An 18,702-nucleotide genomic window follows, 5' to 3' on the forward strand; every position below is an offset into this window, starting at 1 on the left:
AAGACAAAGTGAAACTGTGCTTGTGGTTATTTAAAGAATGAATACAGGATGGTTAAAAAAAAAAACACACTTAATTAACAACTTGAGGCTTGTTGGAGAACAAATGTATTCATACACAGGAATTGACTGTACAGGATGGTGCTGCAATATTAAGCAGTAGAGGATCTCTTCCCTGCACCAGCCCCCTACCTGGCTGCCCTCTTTCTGCCAGAAGATGGCAGGTGGAGGGTTTCCTGTGGTGCCGCATTGGAAGGTGATGCTCCTCCCTTGGGTGGCAATCTGGTCTCGGGGCTTCGTGGCAATCTGAGGTGGTACTGGAGGAGGGAAAGAGGTGTACCACACATTAAACTTCTGAGGGGTCTTGAGAAGAGTAATGAGGTAGAAATTAAAGAAAACATTGAATACATGTTTGGACTTTTTACTAAACTTTGGTTTGTTTTTATGAAACTCTGATAATTTTAACTCTTTGGGCCTTGGACAGTTCACCTTTCAGAAACCATCTGAACTAAATGTTGCTTTCTTTGTATTGACAGGTTGGCAACCTGGTTTAAATTTGTAACAACGCATAATATACTTTGTGTAAAAATCTAAATCTCAAAAATAACCGTAACCTTCATTTGTAGTGAAGTAAAGGCATTGGTTGTTGTTTAGGTTTGAGAAAATGTACTCATTTACTTTCCACTGCTACTTTGAAGCCCGATCCGTATCGATGAAGCTCTCATCAGCTCCGAACATGCAACGATTTAAGAGTTGCCTCTTTAACCTTCCGAGCTTTTTGATCCATCACTACACTCTCCACCACCCTCTCATCTTTAATGAGACACATCACCTCGGTGTCCTCTGACAAATAACAAATCATCAAGGCGCTAGGCGCCTGCGTTCACATGACATTTACTCAGTTATTTTGGGAAAGGCCTGGGCAGAGCTCCCAATTTCCAGCTTGGGTCACATCATTGTGTTAGCCACCTCATCTCACCCTCTGTAGAGTTACCCTGACCACCACCTTCTACCTCCCGTCTGAATAATGGGCTCATGCTCGCATAAGAAGCTTCTCTAGCCAGGATATGTTAATTATGATCAAATGACTTATAGCATTAGATTAGTCTCATCTACTTAGGTATTTTATGATTGTTGAATGGAATCTAATTTTCTTACTAAATATATTGTAATTTTTATCATGTGATACATTTTGTGTTATACGTTTTATGCTGGTAGTTTAGTTGCAAGTTATAAATCAGCTGGTGTGAAATAGCTTCACATGAAGAAGCTACATATAGACTGTTTGGGAAAGAAGATATTTTTCATTTGGGGAGATATTAACAAAGAATAGTGCCTAAAGTGGGAATTATTAAAACTCTCCACACACTGTCTCTGATTTATTGCTTCTCTGCTGGTTTGGGATTTTATCTGATGATTATCAGATCGTTCAACACCTGCATTTGAATGTCTGAGTTCACTAATCTCTAATTTTCACTGGACAATATCTAAATCATTCTGATAAATATAAAAAGAAATATACATACATAAATACATTTTTATATTTGAAAGTTGACTATTAATAACAGTATTATTTCTTCTGGTGCTCTAGAGGAACACAACCCTATCTTGTACGAGTCCCCAAATGTTATGGAAGATCAATTCTAAATGGCTGGAGTTCATTCCCCTGTAATGCTAATAATGTATTATTATTCAGTATGAAAAATGACATGTATTCCACCAAAAATGATTATAATAATACAACAATAGCTTCATTCTTAAAGGGTCAGAAATGTAACCTGAGGTAAAACCATGTATTTACTTCTAAAAAGGAGACAAAGTCAATGTTAAAGACCTTGCAGCTGCATTGTGACTGACTGCAGCTGCAAACAAACACACAAGGTAGGGAGGGAGGGTTTTACATGGTGTCACACACTGACACTCATCTCCACAAAGCAGATGTGTGTGTCTGATAAGAGTCTTTAATCGGCTGTACATTACATCACTGTGTTTGAGGCTTACTTAATGCATGACTGCAGCAACAGGCATGTTGTCAACAACTCAGTGCCTAATGGAAGAACCTATTTACACCATTATGCATTGGTTGTTGTTTTAAAACCATTAAAAAAAATACCATACACGCCAGAGCACTATTTCAGAAAGAACTGAGCAAAAAACAAATGTCTTTTTTTTTTTTAGAGAAAAATGAGATGGAAAGGGCCGACTGGAATGATGATAGGGTTTGAAACAGGATGGAGAGAGATGGAAAATGTATGAGATATCTGAAATGCTGATCTACAAAACAAAACCGATGAAGGCAAGGAAAGGAAAAAGGAGAAGCAGCAGCAGAATGAAAGAAAATCTGCTGGGTTTGGATTTCATTTACACTGATAAAAGCATTAGTGGATAAAGTCGTCTGAGACTATTTAAACCAAGACACACACAGAGAAAGAAAAAGGGCACAGAGAAAGCGAGTAGGCGAGAGGAGGAAGATAAAGAGACAGGAAGAGAGAGGGAGGGAGTCATGTCTTATTAATACTGGGACTGCTCTCTGGCAGTGAGTTAAAGCACACATCTACCAAACATCTGTCAAATGGCGTAATCCATACGGTTTAGCATAAGCTGCTGGCAGCACCACTGGACAGGGACTCGCAAAGATTCACTGATACAAAAACCCAGAGCATTGGACATGAAATGGGAGCGGGCTTTGGCATAATTCTGTTGCCATGTGCCTGTATGCATGAACATGAGCTTTTTGTATGCATGCCTGAGTATGTGTGTGTGTGTGTGCGTGTGTGTGTGTGTGTGCATATGTACGATGTGTTTCTTACCGTGGACCTGCAACATGGCTGAGGCCTCCGTCTTGCCCACACTGTTCTCAGATGTGCAGGTATACGTCCCTTCATCGTCCTCTTTCACACGGAACAAATGGAGGCTGTTGCCGTTGCGGATTTCAAACCTGGGAAAATGAAAGATAATGAAAGATCTAACAGAGGAGAATAGCAAAACCAATTTGGCCGTATAATCTTCCCAAATTGAAGAAAATATGCCAGGTGTACAATATAATGTCATTTATTTCCTTGTCAATCAACCTATACAAGGATTTATTTTTCAATCATTTGACATTATCTTGAAAGGACTGGAACTGTCTGATCTGCCTTCGATATTGTCACTGATTACTGAAACATTTTTAAAACAGCTGAAAATCAATTAGAAACAAGTACGATTATCTTACATATCTTATTTTTATTTGAGGATTTTCTTATTCGATTTTAGAAAAACATCATTTTATCTAAGGAGATCAAATATAAAGTTAAGATGGATTTTGTAGAAATTTATTTAATATACCAAATACAACCAAAGTACAGAAGGCCAATTCAGCTGTCTTTGTCTATGCAAAAGATACAATGAATCAAACCAGTGCAATTCGCTTCATTTCATCAACTCATAAACCATCGTAGGAAAAATAAAATAAATACAAGAAAAAAGATTTTTTTTAGCATGGAAATAGAAGAAACAATTAACCTCTAAAACCACAAACTGTCTTCTTTTTTTTACGCTATTAGCCTCTGTCTGTCCAAAGGTAACAAGATCAGCCTACTCAAGATCACAAATAAACAAACAAGATATGAAGTGTTTCTTCCCTTTTTTCCCTGTGAAAGGTTATTTTTGGGGAGTTTTCCTGATCCGATGTGAGGTCAAAGGTCAGGGATGTCGTATGTGTACAGATTGTAAAGCCCTCCGAGGCAAATTTGTAATTTTTTTTACTCATATCAACGTCAGCTCCATAATGAGACAATACATCCAACAACTGTTGTAAAGCAGCGCTGAAGGGAGAAAATTGATTAATTATTCAAATAAATAAACAAAATATAGAACACCTACATGTATAATTTATAACCTCAGCTCGACATATTGTTGGCTGTACTGTAAGCCTATAAGTAATTAGTTCTAAGTGTTTTATATGAGTAAGTTTAGAGTAGTCTAATATTGCAAATTAAAAAATATTTAATTATCTAATAGACAAAGCTAAATGTACATTATATTGAGTTTAGACAGAAAAAAGGATGAATCTTGTCCCAGAAGTATGCAAACTTTCTAATCGTCTTTGGACTGATGAACAATTACTCCACATATTTCTGGGTCACATGTTAATGCACTTTCGTCTGGTAAAGCTGTATTTCCTATTCAGCCTCATAAGACGGTGTATGTGCATTACCCGTCTGACTCTCTATTGGTCTGTCACTCTCACCTCCCGCGGGGAAGCTCCCCTTCCTCTCGCCGCCATCGGACAGTGGGAGGGGGATCTCCATGGACTTCACACAGGAAGTCGACGGTGTCTTCCTCCATGACCACCTGGTTCACCGGCCTCCGTACCAACACAGGGCGCTCTGCAGGAGAAGAAAAGACATCAAGCATGTCCATCTTATGTTCCGTAAAGGACCCAGTGCTGCTGCATTTTACTCACCGTATACCACCAACTCTGCAGGATCGCTGTCCCTCTCTCCAACCATATTATTGCCCACACAAACATACATGCCAGCATCGCTCTTCCTGGTGTGAGAGATCATCAGTTTACCCCCATGGATCTGAAAAACCGCAGTGACAGTTCAAGAGATTCGTCTTCCTGGTGTCCCGCGTGAAGAGAGACAGAGACCGTCCATGCCTATCATCACAGCCTTCAATGGACAGATAATCCACATTTGGATACTCTATGTATGTACTAACAAGTACCTCAAATGTATACCTATTTTATGTTTAAGCTATACTTCTCCAATACAATACAATACACAGTGAAATATTGGTTACTTGTGTTTTACATAAAAAATTATGAGGAAAATGCTACTTACACTTTAATTCATCACTAATGATAACCCAATAATAGTTTAATACTGTAACCCATTTCCTTTTACAATTGATTCTTTAAGTACCTTGTGATCGTAATACATAACTAAGTAAAACTTTCAGTGCGAAACATTTTCTTCTATTGGAGTATTTTTCAGTGCGGTATTGTTAGTTTACTTAGTCCTACAGGAAAGTGGCCTTAAGTGGGGGGTTTAGGTGGGCCAGCCAGTGGCAGAACTCTCAGAAACAATACTAATACTATTATTTACAACACCAAAAGTATTAATCAAACACTCTCCCCTGCTGCTCACCTCCACCCCCAGAGGCAATCTCGCCTCTGTTTTTTACCATTACCGTAACGTACCGCATACCAATGGGAAGCTGAACTTCTTAGCGTTCAGAATCCGTTGGAATTACTGTATGTTGATCGCGCAAAAGGGCGAGGAGTTACGGTAATGAATTATGCACGTCACTTTCTGTCGCCGGCGCCTGGTCCGTACTAATGATATTCTGTATTTCTATTATTGTCAAACTGGGATTGTCAAACAATCCCATTAAAAGACAAAAGACGACAATGAATCAGACAATGTCTCAATACTTATATACCTCTCTTACCTTCCGTATCTATGGCTCTCAGCCACATGACTATTTGTTACAATTAAAAGGCAAATCTAACGCATCACATACTTTCATTTAAAAAAAAAAAAAAGGCTAAATTGTTTCTTAAAGCAGCTGGGCACTGTAGTTTACTTTAGCAGGAGTAAACTGTGAATTTGTGATTTCAGTCATGAATTCATAGACATATGCTTGAGTGAGCATTTTTAGAATTTGGATTGAAACGTGGCTGATGCTTTGCTGGACATGGAGAGGTTAGGAGGTTAAATGGCTGGCATTGGAAGCTGGACTTGCTCAGTCCTTGTTCAGTGGGCATGTTGAACTCACAGAGATGCGGTCATCCTTGGTGCTGACTCGGGCATTGTTGCGTTTCCAGGACACGGTGGGCTCAGGGTGACCACGTGGAGGCACACACTCCAACACCGCTGGCTCACCAGCAGCCACCACCACATCGCTCGGGGCCTGCCGGAAATCATCTCTCAGGACTGAGAAGAAAACACAAAGAAATCTAATTAGCTTCAGAAGCCCTGTCTGTCTGATGTACTCAAAACAAAGCCAGCAAATCAGACCCACAGATCGGTGAGCCGCAGCACAGTCACATGATCAATATCCGCAAAAGAAAGAAGTGCATATTAGTCTTGGAAATCATTTCAACTTGTTTTCTTGAGAGAACCATCTTCTTTCAGAGGATTCGCTGAAAACAGGCTTATCGAGAGAAAGTCAATTATTGTGTCTGCGTGTGCAAGCGGACACAATAATCATCAAATTCTGGCAACGTCCTTGTTAGACTGCGCTGCGTTTTAATGTTTTCCCAGGCCTGTGTCCTACTCTGCTGCTGTCTCTCCTGTCAGAGAAGATGAATAATGCACATCTCTCAGTCCAACATGGAGTAAACGAATAACAGCACATCCACAATTTAGCCCATGTGTGAGGGAGAAAAAATGGCCTCTGCATTAATGAAGGGATTGTGTCTCTGATTCAAATGCTCTCTTACAAATCTGAAACACTCTGAACGGAATCAGCTCTGAACGGAAAATCTATCCTCATGTCACCCTGAAGTTTGCGCTCTCGCAACCCTGCGGATGACGACAGGATGAGAGGACTTTGACACGGCGGCCTTTGATATCTGCTAATCTTGGACTGTGATTGACAGATAAAAGCCTCAGTGTGAACTGTGAACTGGAGCCTTCTCATGAGACCTCCTGTACAATGGAAACTCATACTTGAATGCTGACAAGCTCACATTTTCAAACACACAACCCAACAGGCGTTTTTTTTATTTTCCAAGAGTATCATTACTGCATAATCCATCAATACAATCTCCTATTACACTTCATGAATATTTAAAGGAATCTTTCACAGATACAAAAGATGAAAGATCATCTGCTTTCCTGTCAATCTACGAACCATGGAAACAGACTAAATATCAACACACTGTCATCAATTGAGCAATCACTAAACCCCACCCCCAAAAGCAATCACAACATTAACATTAGCATATATGTATGAAATTCTTACATGTCAAAATCACAGGATTTACTGACATTACTGTAATCCACCTTGAATCAACTAAACTTTGAATTTATTGTTTTAAAGACAAAATATAATTTCTCACTCTAGTTCGACTGCCGTAATTGTCTTGGGTAAGCCATTAAGATTTGAGTAATCTAAGTAAAGTGGCGGACAGTTTTCTCTCAGGTGTAAAGTAGACATTGCTGAATCTGTACATTAAACAGCCTTTTCTTCTTCATACTCGTTGATATGAATTAATCACACATACCTTCTTACAGTGAACTGAACTTTATTGAAATATATGTGGAAGGTCACTTTCTTCACCGATTGGGATTCTTAATGCCATGACATTTAGGATAAGGAAAAGTGACAAGTCTTTATAAAACTAAGACTCGCTCAGAACTTCTAACCTCCTTTATTAATCTTTTTGCTATGTAGTCAGTCAAACACAGTGACAATGGAGGAGGACCCTGACTGAAAGGGTTGCTTGTAGACCTAAGTAGTGTAAATATTTGCAACAGAGAAGTATCTTTAAGACCCTCACACACCAGGAAAATGAAGGCGTCTTTGCAGGGAGCTATAGCAAAAGCATAGGCAGACTAGAACCAGCAAGACACTTGCTCTCCTCCAAAAGGACTGTTCACCAAATAACCCGGCCTGTTCACTTGGCTGCCTGTTTTCAAATGCTTTTCAGAGCTGAGGGGCTAATTGAAAGCATTGCATTATTTTTAGACCTCCGTCTGGTTAGGGACCTTTGTTTTACTGCCATGGTGAATGAAGTGAAAACATTATGGGCAGAGAGTTACACACACACACACACACACACACACACACACACACACACACACACACACACACACACACACACACACACACACACACACACACACACACACACACACACACACACACACACACACACACACACACACACACACACACACACACACACACACACACACACACACACACACCTTTGGCATTTGAAACCCAGAATCCCCGGGCACAGACTCGCAGAAAGTGGGACATTTGAGGGTTTGAAATGCATGCCAGGAAGCAGAATATATTCCTAACATTACTACCCCCCCCCCCCCCCCCCCCAAAAAAACACTGCGCAATGCAAGCTCCAAATTTTCTTTGAAGCTATGTTCAAGTTAATGTGATCCGTCCTTGCTCCAACTTAAAAGCAGGCCACGCCAAACAGAGTTTCTCACGGATGTTTATATCGACCAATCTCTTCAGAAACACAAAGACGAATCCTCCCTCCCCTTCCTGAGGGGCTACTGTCCCGAATTTAACTTCTCAGACATAATACGACTAGGTTGCCAAATAATCTTCTAAACCCGGCCTTGCGCTCTCGCTTCAGTCCGTCCACGCTGGGCTCAGACAGGGAGCGTGGTTACTGCGGGGCAGCGGAGGTTTGACCCTCCCTCTACAGAGACAAATCTTCATTTTTCCCCAAGGCACTTCCTGTGAGCTTAAATAATGGCAAATAAATGACTTTCAGCGGTTTAGTCAGTATTTCTGTGGGAGCTATTAGAGTGCCCATTCATTTTCATTACTCTAATATTTCAGGGATATACAGATTAGGCGATTTAATCTCCACGAGAATATCCATCACTTGATTTATAAGTGACATTTATCTATCCATCTATCTGTAGTGTTTAGCAGAGAGGAGCTCTACGACCGCAGAAAGGCCATCTGTTGGTGTTTTTGGAAAGATGAACAGAGGGAGGAAGACAGATTAATCACAAGACAATTCTATGTATGGCATTCATACTTTTGTATGACATGGACAAGGCTGATAAATGCATGTTGTATATTTGTTAATTGCATGTGACTTCATCAAAACTCAAGCAGCCACAGGGCAAATTACTTAACAGTTCAAAGACCATCTACATACCAACCAGGAAAGAAACATGATGGGTAAGTGTGACATACAGGACCGGAAAGAAAGAAAAAAGGCTTTTGTGCTAAACACGAGGTGACAGTGAGTGTGGGAAGCAGGCAGAGCAGACAGTGTGGGCCGGACAGATGTGTGAATGGCTACCAGCCTCTGTTTTCACAGCCGACAGGTTCCTACCTGTCGGCTGTGAGGGTAAGACACAGAGGGTAAGGGACAGTCGAAGTGCACATTATTGAGAGCCTGAGACGAACCGCTGCACGGCCCCCATTGTTCTTTTATTTTAGAGTATAGTAAACCCGTTAGGGAGGTGGTCTAATCCCATTGATACTGCCCTGGTACAGTTAATGGATGCTTTGCCTACAGAGAAGAGAGATTGCTTTAATCCATCCGTTGTCTGATTGTGTTGATGGAGGATGAGAAGAGACTCACAGGCAAATAGTCTTTATGAAAAATTCATGGCATGAATTCATCCACTTTGCCAACAATGTGATGATGTTTTCAATTCAATTGCATCATTAGCGAGGTTTGGCAGTGCTCATATAATCCATATTTGACCGGTTTCAGCCAAACTTCAACTGACAATTTCCTTGCATCCAAGTACAGATACATTCTAAATTACACATATCAACAGTATTCATCAGGGATCACATGTATCCGATATCTATTGAATAAGCCAAGAAACAAGCTACAACCAGAACTTTGATTCCTTCATAATCCCTCATCAGGAGTAAGAGGAACATCTGGCTCTAAAGCCTTTTAAACAAGTTATATTTTTTTTATTTGTCCTACTTTATTCTAATCCTGCCGCACCATGTGACCGTCTCTTCGCTGAGACTGGAAGACATTTACATTCATGATTTTGAAATATACACCACTAATTTTTCTATCCCTTTTCTGTTTTGTTTTAGATACAAAAAAAACAAACAGACTGGAGGAATGGGTTTCCATCCACTCCCACTGGCGCATTATTCTGGCTTCTTCAACAGCCAGGCAAGTCAGCCGATCAGCCGGCAGCTTACAATAAAAAGGGAAGAAAAGAAGACAGAATAAGGACTGCTGCTGGCATTTCGGACTAGAAGGTACTCCGGAAGGGTGCAACAGCAGCAATACAAAAAACATAACGTGTGGACCTCGGGGTGCGCAAAATGCATTTGAGCATAAAAGAAAATTACCTCAGCCGTGAAGCAAATAGGGACTGAATGTACAAAACAGGGATCTAAGTTCTTGAATCCTTTATGTTTTTACACAAACATCCATGACTCAGCGGTGAAGTCAGCGTTTGTCCCAGCTATATGTTCTTCTATTTACAAATACAAATCCACATTTTTCCAGCCCACGATTCTTTTGTGATATTCCTTTGAGTGAAGTGACGTCTGTCTATTGAGGGATAGTAGGACAACCTGAAAAAGCGGACCAAAAAGCTTTAAAGTGAATATGTTCTGCATTTCAGAGACACATTTCACTGTTTTGGGCTGCACCAACAATCAAGCTAACAGCTGTGTTACAGTTACAACAGTCAATATGGCCATCTCAACTTAAGTGACCAGATGTTTTTGGTCTCACATGGCTGAATGTCTTTGGCTTTTGGACTGGGAGTCGGACAAAACAACACAGTGAATAAGTACACTTGAATAAACAAGTTAAACAAACGTGTAGCATTAACAATATGATGAAAAGGGATTGTTCCTCTCAGCAATGGGACGGTTTCCATCAGCTACCACAAGAGGACAAATCCAAACAAGCTTACTTGGCTCGTTGATAGTCAGTTGTGTTCCACCTCCTTCCCCAAAACACGCCCAAACTTAATGTTTGTTACTCCTGTGGAAGTGCTGATAAGCCTCATTTCCTTTTAGATTGTCCATTGCCTCTTCACACAAGCACGAGTCAATATGATCACATTAATCCAATTACGGTGTGACAGTTTATTATTATTAAAAAAAGCTCTGTAGCATACCAATGAAGCTGGAGCTGTTACGCTCAAGAGTGTGTTTCTTCTCCATGTGTATAGATCGAGGGTGCGGCGCTCGTGTGCAGCAGCAAGCAGCATCACATTCAGCAAACCACACGCTTAAGAACACGGCGAAGAAATCAGGGAATCTATTTCACCACAGTGACCGTGTAAACAACCAACTGCATTGGTGAAACAGGTTGGTGGATTCATCGACACAAAATGGACGGGACAATGACAAGATGAGCAACGATATTAAGTGCCTTGAAGAGGAAGTCATTTTTCTCTGCTCTGGCACTTTGCTGAAATGTACGGCCAAAACCTGCAAGAATGAATACAGAAAGAATATTGGCAGGATGAGGATCAACCAATCAGCTTGATTGGCATGCAGGTCCGCACTATTAGTTGTTGAGATTTGGGAGGTGGTTGCACTGGCTCATCGGCATACCATTTGCAATCTGCGATTACCCATAACACCCTTCTCTGCGCAGCTTCACTAAGTCTCGCAGACGGCAGTTCAGTAAAATAGTTGTTATCCTGTAGCTCAGACATACACGGCTAGAGCGGGTGACGTGGAATTCTGCAGCACAATTCATTATGCGCCATTCGCTGACAATTAATGTGTAACTACTGTGGTTAAAACCAGGTAAGTGTCAGCACTACCAGTCAAACAGATGCATCAGTATTAATTACTGCTCAGTGGGAGTTTTAAGCTCTTCCTCCTCCCACCTGTTGTCCCTCAAATTGCTGCCTCGCAGACACCCACCAACACATTTCTGCAAGACCACCAGCTTAAAAAACGTCCTCTCATTAACACTGTTCAAAGCCCCCCTTCAACCTCCCTGCCAGAGCTAATTAGGTCACTATTTACCCCACAGTCAGCACAACCTCACGCAGTGGGGAGGGGGGAGTCTGAGACCACCATCATGCTGTCTTGGCATATGCCCTCTCTGGCTGGAGGCAACGAGATTAGGAGCAAAAACAGGCACTTATTAATACTGTTAGTCACTCGGTGCCTGCAGGTGAATCATCCCTCTACCAATACGACTGTACTGTAATCTCCAGCTGCACACAACACTAAATTTCACTATCAGCGATGTAAAAGAGGCAGTATGACACTACATGTATCATCTTTTCTCCCAGCTTGGACATTTGCATTAGTTGGTTCCCAATATACAGTATATCTGAATCCCTATTGTTGGATGTGAGCTATAGATGAGGTCATGAGCACTTGCACACCCTCGCCAGTAAGGAAGCCGAAGGAAGATAAAGACCGTGCTCAAATTGCCGTTTTGTGTTTAACGAGGACAGTCCGACCTTGCTAATCTGTTATGCTTCTTCCCCTAATCAACCTAGTGAGTAATCCATTTCCTCATGCCAAAGAGAAGCTGCCGTTCAGCCTGGGGCCGAGCCACACTGGAACAATCGGGAGAGAAGAAAGACAATGGCACGTGTCCTCGATCGAGGAGGGAAAATAATAGACACGGCTCCGAGTGGGAGCATTTTACTTCAGTGCACCTTCACCACAATAGAAGAAAGCTCACACTCCCCTGCTGCACTCAGCAGCAGCAGCAGACGACAATCAAAGAAACACACAGCCATGCATGCATGGCTGTGTGCGATCTTGTTGATGCACATAATCTGCCGGCCACAGAGAAGAGCAACAGTTGTGCTACATTTCTTAATACGACGAGCAGTTTGATGTCTGAAGACACGATCAAGCAAAAATGCCACGATTTCACATGAAGTGGACATGAAGGATCCAGCAGGTATATGCTAATTATAGGAAAATGGACAACCTGGGTGTTATCCTCCTACGTTTGTCCATAATAATGTGTTATTCAACACCTCCGCAGTAAACATTTTGGGGACTCGGACTCAAGTAAGACAGACGCTGATCAAGACCAGAAGCACAAGCCTCGTTTAGCCACAGAAAGCAGGAGTGAGCTGCATAGCATAACTGATGGCACAAAGACAAGCGTTTGAGGTAATGTTTTTTTTTGGTTGAATTTAAGTGTTTTGAATGTTTAAGAGTCTTGTGCTCCTAAAACATTCATCATCCATCCAATTGATGTTGATCTTGCCAGTGTCTGTGTTTCCCAAATCTTTACAACAGAGAGGTTGAGCTAAATTAGAGGTGAACCGATCCAACTTTATCTCTCCCTATACTACTGATTCCTGATTTATTCGATACCTAGACTGTTGATAGTGTAGGTATTTCCTAGATTTTAAATCTGCATACCACACATTAATTGAAAATAAACTTAATGATTGATTGAATGATTATTATCGGTTGCAGAAACACTTGATTTTTACTATAGTCAGTATCAGCACCAAAAATAAAATGTGCGAATACACAACTATCACCAGCAAAGACTTCTTATAAGCAATTATTTACCAGTTATAATTATCCAAAATCGCAATAACTAAACTGAACATGTCATAGTACGAGAGACGCACAGATACTAGTACCGGTATTAATATCGGATATCGGTCCGATTCCGACACAAATAGCTGGATTGGGGATCTGTACGATAAAATTATTTCAATAAATAACAATTCAGTAAAAGTATACATTTCTTTCTTACGTTTTGTTTTACAAAGTTAGGAAAGCAATGCATCCCTATATGTAGTATTGTTATCATATCATTGCTAACTATATAGAAAGAAAGACATGTACACTTGTATTGATCCCACAGTGGGGAGATTATGCTCTGCATTTGACTTAGTTATTAAGGAGCAGTGGGCTGCAGTGAAGCGCCCGGGGAGCAACTGGGGGTTCAGGGTCTTGCTCCAGGACACTACGACATGCACCTATGGGCAGAGCGGGGATCGAACCGGTCACATATTTCAATATATTACTTAGTTAGTAGACACCTAAAGACAAAATACATATTTGTCACACTAGTCTAAAATTAGGAACAAGTCCACAGACTATTATTTAATCCTAAATGTATCTCTACCAACACCCACTCTGCCATCTTTTTAGGAGTTGCTTCCCGCAGTCTGGTTGTTTCATATCATCTTCCTTAAGCACGACCAACTCTCCAGTGGACCCCATAAAGCTGCGAAAAGATCTGGGACACAACTGTGAAGCATCTGTACACTGTACACACACACACACACACACATCAACACGCACACACGTTAAGGACTATGATCAATAATGCAGAGCCTTACTGGCAACATCCAGTGAAGCATTACGACTAATGGCCTCTCCCAGGTAGTTGCGGGCCACGCAGGTGTAGACGCCCTCGTCTGGTTTGCTCCGGCGTCCGTGCACGATGCGTAAGAAGAAGAGTGATCCGCTGGGCAGCAGCATGCGGTGAGACCGGGGGTCATCTTTGTCTGTCTCCACTCGCTCGCCATCCTTATACCACTCTATACTGGGAGGGGGTCTGCCCTCTGCCTTGCAGTTGAGGGTGGCAGGCTCCCCCTTGGAGACGATCAAATCCGAGGGGTCCTCCACAATCCGAGGTGCGCTGTCTTCAAACCGTGTCCTGGACCCTGTGAAGTGGAGATGAGGGCAGATGTTATCTATACATCTGACCACCGACAATTCAAGAACACATAATGTCTTTGTGAAAGAGTAGGCATTTCAAAAGGGAAACATGTCTCGAGAGGTTAGTGGACAAAGACACTGGCTGTGTGTTGGATAAATGTGTGTGTAGCGAAGCATCTAATCATGGGTAATCTCTCTTTGAAGGTCAGCTCGGAATTCAGGGGAAGACATCACATTTTCCAAGAAAGAAAATGTGTAACCTGTGCCGTTCAGATCACTAAATGTGATATCCATTTGTTCTTGCTATATTCTGCAAATAGCAAAACACAGTAACTCCATATTGTGAGTGTTTTCCCACAAGACACTGCCTGTACATAGGATTCAATTAGCCATGTGATATGGTAATGGACAATCTCTGTGTCAATCAGGATTGTTGCAGAGGTGGTGATGATAGTTGTTGAAAAGCTGGCAATAAGATTGTTCTGTTCTACGCATTTAGGGGAGAAAGACGTTGAGAGAATGAATCAGAGATATAGATAACTCCCATATTCTTCTCTTTGGGCATCCATTGCCATCTTCCCTTAGCTGTGAGAGAAAAGCACACTGCTTCACATCCTAAGGTGAGCTTTTAGACGAAGACCAAAACGTCTTTAACAGTGTGCTACAGTTGGAGAAATGAATAATTCAAAATGCCACTGCTTTTAAGAACAGATGGTCTGTCCCTCGCTCTGAAAAAAAGAAAACGAAATGGTCACTGTGCCACTGATTATTGTGAGGCTTTATTTTCAGCACATAATCTAGACTGCATGAAATCCCTCATTATCGTTGGAGAGGAGCAGTCAGGAGTAACCCAATGACATACATGTTGTTGCACATGCCTCAGTTACACTATACTTAAATCTGAGGCATCAGGATAAACCCTCACTTTTCAGCTGTAAGCAGATTTATGTCTTTTCATGAACTGATTTGATCCACGCGGGTCCGGGAGTTGCCATCATGGCACAAACCTGAAGTAAACATCTAAAGAGCGATACGGGCGTTCTCAGCTAAAGACCCCGGGGCACAAACCAGGACAGCTCAAAACATTAATGCCGGATGTGGATGAATACTAATCGAGCCATCAAAATGTGCCGTGGCACCTCCAGTCCCGACAAAAACACACACACTTTGTTCACAAAAATAGAATAAGTGTAAATCATTTCATGCTCGGCCTGTAATGCTAATCTTTTAAGATATTATAATGTACTTTTCCTTTAGAAATGGTATCTATGAAGAGTACATCTGACTGTTTGTCCACACACGATTTGTTTCGACTTTGAAGAAGCCTGTCCACAGCTGAGTGATGTCCTGCTGGTGAACCGTGGTTTTAAAGCACGCAAAAGGATTCACTGGCAGTTTCAAATCCCAGCTCATGTGACACCGTTACATCACTCGGAACACGTCCTCGTCTAACATAACTGGATTTTATCACAAAAACTAAATACTGCGAGAGAGTGGACTTCTTAAGAGATTACTTACAGCTGTTTAATGCTGCATTTTCATGAAGGTTGTGTCTAAATCCATGCCTTTAAGTCAATATCATCTGAGGCAATGATGTTGAACAACAGACACTGGATTCCGCACTTCCCATAATGCAACTTAATGCCGTCTTTCGTTATACCCTCCCTGCCTGTTAAACACTCTCTTCTTTCAAATTCCACATACTATTTTTAGCGCAGGCTTTCTGTTGTAAACCTGTTTGGTTATGAAGCAAAATGAGACTACAATCTGCATTTTGTTGTGCAACTCTTTTGTACGATGACAATACAATAACCTTGTAAGCCAAGGTGACATCACTAAGACATCATGCGGGTTATTTCCTCGGACTTGGCAAAGCTCTTCCAAAGCCACACGAGATATTACACAGCTGTTGTCAGGCTGACTAGCACTACTCACAGGGAGTAAACTGATAATCATGTCTTAAGTGGAATGCCACTTTAAGCTAACAAATCATAATTACAGTTGTCTATATACATCCAGCAGTTATGGAACAGGATTATCAAAATTGCGCTTCATTTAAGTTACTGCCGATGCAAAAAGAGCATTTCCTACTTCTGCTGCTTTACATACAAGTAATGACAGGAAATGCAATGCGTTTGTCAGTGGGATTGACAGTGAGGGCTATCGCTCCTCCGCAAAACAAGAAAAGGGCAATTTTCGTTATTTGACATATGACAGCAGATCAGTTTGAAATATTTTGGGGAGTAATGGAAGGAAAAGGAGCAGCCAAAGTGAGCTGTTAGATAAAACACTGCGGGCGACAGGCTGCACACCTGCTGGTCACCAACTACCTTCATTTCTTCCGTTCTCAGACACATGTATTTAGCAGCATAAGATCAGATCTCAGTTGCTCACATAATTATGGAAAAAGAACAATTATTGACTAACGTTTTTTAATGAAATGGCCACAGTTTGTTTTGCCGTCCCTAGTGTTCTGGGACTGATGTAATCAGTAATTAGGGTGTCGGCAAATCAATCAGGACTGAAATCGTAAACATTTATAATTTTAAGCCTCTCAGCTGCCTTCTAAAAATTAAGTTCATGAGAGCTGTGGGGCGGAAGCAAAACAGTTAAGAGGTGGACCATGAAAACCAAGAAAATAAGCTGAAAGACACTAACACTCTGTACAGTGGAGTGAGGGGGAGTGCAGAGTCCGACAGAACATCCCCTTCCACATGCCACATCCATTGTTTACATGAAAAAATTATCAGTGCAGCTTTGATGTAATGTAAAAGGAACGGACAGTCATTCCTCTGACGGATTTTAAAGTTTCACTAGCTCATGTTTTTAATAATAAATGTGATTATTCTAATTACTTTGGCTGTTTTTGTGTGTGTGGGTGTGTGTGTTGATTGATCTCAATGAGATTTCCTGCATTCATTCTTTGAATTATGCAACCATTTGTATAAAGAAGTTCTGTCTTTACTCATCACTGTATAATCTTATAAAGCACTCAAATGGAGACAACTGATTTAGTTTCAACTAATAATTGTTCCTACCACCCAATAAAATCAGCCATTAACAACATCATTCACTATTAACAATGGGTAATTTTCCTCCTTTTATTATACGCATACAGCGGCTATAGTCGAGGCAGTTCCATCTCCAGCTTAATGAGATCCAGCTGTCCTGGTGCTCGGCGTGTCAGCTCATACTGTGAAGTTCTGCTCGCTTTCAGGGGCTTTGAATGGCAGAAATGTCACCCTGACAAATACCTGTGTATTCATTGTGTGAGACGCCTTCAAAAAATGTCAAAAAGGACATTTTAACGCCCCCAACTTTGCACTCATTACATTACATTACATTACATTACATGTCATTTAGCTGACGCTTTTATCCAAAGCGACTTACAATAAGTGCATTAAACCGTGAGTCCAAACTCAGAACAACAAGAATCAAGCAAGTACAATTTCTTCAATAAAGTCAAACTACAAAGTACTATCCGTAAGTGCCATTTAAGTGCTACTAAAGTGCTATCGGTAAGGGACATTTAAGTGCTACTACGGCATTTAAGTGCTACCTATTCAAGGTATAGTCGAAAAAGATGTGTTTTTAGTTTGCGACGGAAGATGTAGAGACTTTCTGCTGTCCTGATGTCAATGGGGAGCTCGTTCCACCAATGAGGAGCCAGCACAGCAAACAGTCGTGATTTAGCTCGAAGTGAAGGAGCTACAAGCAGATTGGCAGAAGCCGAGCGAAGTGAACGGGCTGGGGTGTACGGTTTGACCATGTCCTGGATGTAGACCGGACCCGATCTGTTCGCAGCACGGTACGCAAGTACCAGTGTTTTGAAGCGGATGCGGGCGGCCACCGGTAACCAGTGAAGGTCGCGGAGGAGCGGAGTAGTGTGGGTAAATTTCGGTCGGTTGAAGACCAGTCGAGCAGCTGCATTCTGGATGAGCTGTAGAGGTCGAATGGCATTAGCAGGAAGACCTGCCAAGAGGGAGTTGCAATAGTCCAGCCGTGAGATGACCAGAGCCTGGACCAGAACCTGTGCCGCCTTCTGAGTGAGAAGGGGTCGGATTCTCCTGATGTTGTACAGCATGTACCTACAGGAGCGTGTTATTGCGGCAATGTTGTCAGTCAGGGAGAGTTGACTGTCGAGCGTCACTCCGAGGTTCCTGGCAGTCGGAGTCGGAACCAGCACTGAGTCGTTGAAGTTAATAGATAGGTCGTGGGTGGGAGAGCCTTTTCCTGGAAGGAGGAGAAGTTCAGTCTTGTCCGGGTTAATTTTCAGGTGGTGTGCGGACATCCACTGAGAGATGTCGGTCAGACAGGCAGAGATTCGTGCTGCTACCCGTGTTTCAGATTGGGGAAACGAGAGGATCAGTTGGGTGTCGTCAGCATAGCTGTGGTAGG

General features: G+C 41.7%; 1 protein-coding gene across 1 annotated transcript in view; it reads right to left on the reverse strand.

Annotated features, from left to right (window-relative positions):
- Positions 1-15,759, reverse strand: part of zgc:77784 (uncharacterized protein LOC402947 homolog) — a 35,495-nt gene extending 19,736 nt beyond the window's left edge. Inside the window, exons 1-7 of the mRNA XM_034548987.1 lie at positions 15,731-15,759; positions 13,983-14,347; positions 5,764-5,921; positions 4,445-4,565; positions 4,229-4,367; positions 2,808-2,935; positions 190-314 (exon numbers count right to left, since the gene is read on the reverse strand). Of these exons, the coding sequence (XP_034404878.1) occupies positions 190-314; positions 2,808-2,935; positions 4,229-4,367; positions 4,445-4,565; positions 5,764-5,921; positions 13,983-14,347; positions 15,731-15,759 (1,065 nt within the window). The remainder of the gene's footprint in view (positions 1-189; positions 315-2,807; positions 2,936-4,228; positions 4,368-4,444; positions 4,566-5,763; positions 5,922-13,982; positions 14,348-15,730) is intronic.
- Between the last annotated feature and the right edge of the window lie 2,943 nt (positions 15,760-18,702).

Source organism: Cyclopterus lumpus, chromosome 13 (assembly GCF_009769545.1).
Source record: "Cyclopterus lumpus isolate fCycLum1 chromosome 13, fCycLum1.pri, whole genome shotgun sequence".
Taxonomy (NCBI): domain Eukaryota; kingdom Metazoa; phylum Chordata; class Actinopteri; order Perciformes; family Cyclopteridae; genus Cyclopterus; species Cyclopterus lumpus.